Here is a 5,492-nt window from a genome sequence, read left to right as displayed (position 1 = left end):
TACAATGTGTAGCAAAGGCGGTAAAGATAACCAGTAATTTGTTACTGCTCGCAATACGAGAAAGAAACATTAGAACAGATTCAATACGAAGCTGCCCGTGACGTTACAGGATTGGCAAGATCTGTTTCTATACAAAAACTATTAACAGAAATAGGATGGGTTTCGCGATCAGGTTGAAGTCATATTAAAACATTAGTCTTAGTATACAAGGCCAAAAAAATATTTCCACTGTATTTTATGCAATTATTTTCCCCTATAAGTACAATCTGCACATAACAACCTATATATTCTATAAGAAACAATCATGACTACGCATCAATTGTCCATGTTGTCAGAAGATTAGAAGTCCGTCATGCCATCAGCACTGCAATCGAATAAACTACCAATTGTTACACGTGAATCAGAATCACCCAGTTACTTTAAATCAAACATTAAAAAATGTTAAAATCCTTTAGGATGTTTAAATCCTTCTTGATCTCTTATTTTTTTATTAAAGGTGAACGATTGTCTACTGTACATCATATACATTGTACTCGGCAGTAACCTTAACTCGGATTTATAGGATAATCACATTGTTTCCAGCCCGGCCGCAGAGTGAAAATTCTGATCACTATTTTAAAATGCAAATTATACAGTTAGCAAAGACTACCATGTTCTTAAATACAATACCATTTCATCCTCTAAGTATGCGAAGACTTTTTTTTGGAATAGAAGAATTCGAAAAGGAAATTCTTTTTAGAGAAGTACAAACTTTATAACATCCAGCAAAAATATAATATTGCAAAATCAAAGCATTTTACTGCTGAAACACCACTTTAAGATTAAACAAGAGTTTTTGTGCGGTGAATATCGTTGTATTTATTTATTTTTTTATTTATTTTACAGTTTTTGTAACTATTACAATAGTTTTATTCATTATTTCATTATAGTTCATATTCCTTTGATTTTCTCAAAATTTGTTATTAAAGTCATAAACAACCTAAAATTAAACACTTCTCGTATTGACGTCATATTTAATTATATTGAATACAAGTAACATTCAAATAACTTAAAGAAAAATATTATTAAACTTAAAGTAATTTCTTGCAAGACGAGCAGGAAATCTTTTTACTATTCTATCGAAATTCATAATTTATCGCCATGTGCATTTCATACAACAAATCTATCATAATCAAAGAGTAACATATATTTTCCCTTGTATCAGATAATTGATGATCTCTTTTTGAATAACAGCAAAAGTTACTCTTGATACATTGTTAATCGAAGTATGGCGCACTATTCGATGAAAAGCATCGACAATAAGCCCCTGTAGTAGGAGTAGTTTCCCGTATTAGAACGGATACCTATATAATGGGACACAGCTTAAAAAGAAATTGTCGAAATTTTTACAGTATAGTTTATATTTCTCTTGAAGAAGCCATTTTTCTGTCAAAGAATGCTCTTTTTTTGTAAGCTACATCTACATTGTATACATAGAAGACAACTGGAATTCTTCTGAATTTTATTGGAATTTAATTTGAAATGAGTTATTTGATTACAACTGATTATTTTATTGATGAAAGTTGAATGAGGAAGTATAGTTATGTGTCCTTTGGAAAAATATTGTTGTTTGTATGACAATATAAGCAAAAGTGTGGAGAGTATATATAGAAAGATATTAATAGTCAATGCCTGGTGCACTAACTGTAAATGGGCGTGTCCGTATACATTAGGTATCAATAAATAGGCTTTAAATGAAAGACATACAATATACGGAAGTCGGAATCAGGACATTATAATTTCAAATTTAAAATCACTTTAAAATTACAAAATTTTATGTTTGTGTTTATATCTAAATATATATCAGTAAATTCATTTGTCTAACACTTGGTAACACCAAATAATTCCATCCTTCTTTAGATTAAATCCAGGAAACACATCACGTGACATTTTCTTCCATTTCCGGTTAGTTTCGAGTTTATCCATCAATGGCTCTAAATTTTTATAGATCTCGTTATTTTGAACAAGTTCATGACGTGTTGCAAGAATAATATAGCCACCTGAAAATATAAAAATGCAAACAAAAATGCATAAATGAGCCGCGTCACGACAAAAACAACATAGTGCGTTTGCGACCAGCATAGATCCAGACCAGCCTGCTCACCCGCGCAGTCTGATCGATCAGGATCCATGCTGTTCGCTTACAAACCTTATTACAAGTAGAGAAACTGATAGCGAACAGCGCCATGGATCCTGATCAGACTGCGTGGATGCGCAGGCTGGTCTGGATCCATGCTGGTCGCAAACGCACTATATGTTGGTTTTGTCGTGACGCGGCTCAAATTAAATGCAATAGCCTTTAGTAGGTTCTTTACTTACACTCTGAATTCTGGTAATGAAATGGTTATATTTTGAATATATGGAGCTCAGAGCAGCCGGATGTAAAAAGTTTGTTCACGTGAGCAGGCTCGTACTTGTTTTTACTAATGGCATATGAAAATCTATATTAGCACTAGCATACTGATTTGTAAATGGCATAAATATATGTACATGTATATAAGCATAAACTACAGATTAGTTCACAAAACTACTCAAAGTTTGAGCGAGTGTTTCAAATACCATGATAAAATAAACAATACTATAAAAACGTATCTTGCACAATGGCACGATGGCTCACAAACATATGAGTAACAAGAGGTTAAAAAATGAAATCTTAACCTCATTGACGATTTTGTTTCTTAATAATATACCAATTTAAAGTAACGGCGATCTTTTCAAAACGATTTTGTTTCTTTTTTTTATAATATACCAAATTAAAGTAACGGCGATCTTTTCAAACACATCATTCTGATACCAGTGTCAAATATGGCTTAGCTTCAATCATTGACATGTTTAAGTTTAATGTTTAATATCAATGATTCTGTATACACGGATCATCAAGTCACGATCAAAATTTCAAAAAAATCGGTTTACCTGGTTTAACAAGCCTTAACATCTCGTACAAAGCCTCACATGGAACGTGAGCACCATCTCCATACATACCACATCCGGTTATGACGTCATATGTATCTGAATAAAATGACAATTACTATCAGGGATGTTTTGCAATATTTAATGAGTCTAAACTAATTACATCCGATTGGGTTCATTTCACATTATTACACATTTTGAATGTACAGTCTAATTTTCCATAGATATTTTTCTCGACATTGAATTTTTTTATTACGCTAAAATAATCATATTTATAGAAAAGTTTAAGGTCCGAAATTAAAAATGGCTGATATATAGTTTCGGTAAGACGTCAACAAAGCAAGGTTGTTCAGAAGGACCGTCTTTTTTGTTTGCAAGGTTTTAATCTAATTTGTGTTGGAATTAGATAAATTTATTCTTCTTCGATACAGAAGTATCTTTTTTTTTTATTTATCATGTACATACCAGCAGACAATGTTGTCGGTGACTCTGTTAGAAATTCCTGCCAATAATTATTGTAAAGATTATCTTTTTTCGCTTCTAACAACATTGGTTCACTTGGTTCAAGAGCATCTAGTTTCTTGAATCCTAATTTCTTCAGCTGCAATATAATTTGACATAATATAATATTAAATTGTAAACGAAACACTAATCAATGCCAGCTTTTTGAACAAGCTCAATAAAACCAAAACCTGTCATATCGGTAATATATTGTCAATGACGGTCACTATTTTTAACTATGACATGAAACGTCTTACAGTGACTTTTTATGAGTTAACATTAGCAGAATAAGACACACTTTCACAATAAAATAATGTAACGAAACAGAAGAAAGCATGTACATACGTATAGTTTAAATAATAATCAAACATGAACAGAGACATATAATAAAGGTAAATAGTGTTTTTGTTAAAAGTAATGCTAAGTATCACTGAAACATGACAGAATCATATCATTTTTTAAAGTACCTCATAAAATTGACACTGGCCATTGTATGTTGTAACGAAAATCATTGTGAAAAATCTTACTTTATGTAATGACCATATGGCGTCTTAGAGCGATCACGCATTGTGCTTAGCTAATAATATTATAAGTAAAACCTACCTCAATAGCAACTAGGCCCGTGCCTGCACCAACATCAAGAATGTTAACATCGTTTCGCACATCCACCGGAAATAGATCTGCAACCCTTTGAGCAACCCTTGCTGGTCCGCTATAACCTAATATTTCACAATCCTGCAATTATTGTATAAGATATAAGGAAATTACATTATGAAATGTTGTTTGGGACATCCTTTATAAATTAAAGAACTTGGAAGTTGTGCAATACAATGATGTTATACTTAATCTATAACAAACTCAATCAAGGTAAGTCAATTTTCCTGTCTTTAATATGAATGGATATCTACGGTTTCAAAATTTAAATTAGATATGCCTTTAATATGCAATAGTTAAATGTTATTAGGCTATACAGTACATTGTTGAGTGCAAAACTAAATTCTATTAGACGAGTACTACAGCTGTAACACCTATGTTTGACAAGGTGTTAGCCGAGTCTCATATAGGTACGAGTCCAATAGAATCAGTATTGTTCTGAACAATATAATTATGACCTTTTAAATTTTAACAGAACAGTACAACAAGGAATTGATGTGATTGTTTTAACCTGAAAATTAAAATGAGGCTAGATGGAATACGATTTGCATTTGATGTAGATATTTTGGACACTAAAATAGAAACGAGGCTATGCATGTAATATATATGCATTTTATACAGGTATTTCGAACTCTGAGATTGAAAAAGAGGCTATTTGGGATACTTTATGCATTTCATAATGATTGTTTAGTCTCTGGAAAACGAATTGAGTCTAAATTGATAAATTGGATTTTATTGGAACATCACGTGGTTCAAGCGCTGAAAAGTCATTGCTTGTGAAATAATTTTAATAATACTTAGACATTGTGCGTGTATTGTATTAGTACAAACCTTGTTGTAACTGGCAGCCCAAGTTTGATATAACTTCTGTGATTGCTCTACGCTTACACCAATGTGGCGCCGTTATATGTCGCAACGCCGCTAAATGTCGCACTTGCCGCTAAATGTCGCACCATTGACGCTAAATGTCGCAACCGCCGCTAAATGTCGCAAAATCATTTGCCGTTAAATGTCGCAATGTTAACGTTAAATGTCGCACGAATTTCCCTTACCGTTAAATGTCGCAACACTACCGTTAAATGTCGCAAGATGTAAATTCATGTTAAAATCATGTTTCAAGTAGAATTATATTACTTTTTAACATTCTCATAGTTATTTTAATTGTAATTGCCATTACACAAAAATTATCTTTGTCTTACTTGGTTTCTTTAATGAACATAAATATCGAGGTTTTGAGCTACTATATGATGTAATCTTTAGGCTAGAAAGGATAATTGATACTAAATTCTTAATAGATAGGTATTTTTCTTTTGTTTAATATTTTCATTTGCAACCCTGATTGACGACATATTAAAGGTATTATGGTATTGTCACTCTCATAATTTGGT

The 5,492-nt window shown here is 32.0% G+C and overlaps 1 protein-coding gene across 1 annotated transcript; it reads right to left on the bottom strand.

Annotated features, from left to right (window-relative positions):
- Positions 1-1,758: 1,758 nt before the first annotated feature.
- On the bottom strand, positions 1,759-4,998 carry LOC132741099 (uncharacterized; the record flags this gene model as incomplete). The annotated part of the gene is made up of 5 exons (XM_060729198.1): positions 1,759-2,039; positions 2,953-3,048; positions 3,415-3,550; positions 4,054-4,185; positions 4,936-4,998. Coding segments are annotated over 5 exons (615 nt in total), but the record flags the coding sequence as incomplete, so codon positions are not given.
- Between the last annotated feature and the right edge of the window lie 494 nt (positions 4,999-5,492).

This window comes from Ruditapes philippinarum, unplaced genomic scaffold (assembly GCF_026571515.1).
Source record: "Ruditapes philippinarum isolate M1 unplaced genomic scaffold, ASM2657151v2 ctg17018_1_1_1_1, whole genome shotgun sequence".
Lineage (NCBI taxonomy): Eukaryota > Metazoa > Mollusca > Bivalvia > Venerida > Veneridae > Ruditapes > Ruditapes philippinarum.
The sequence above is the reverse complement of the archived record's forward strand: the minus strand, read 5'-3'. Positions and strand labels throughout refer to the sequence as shown.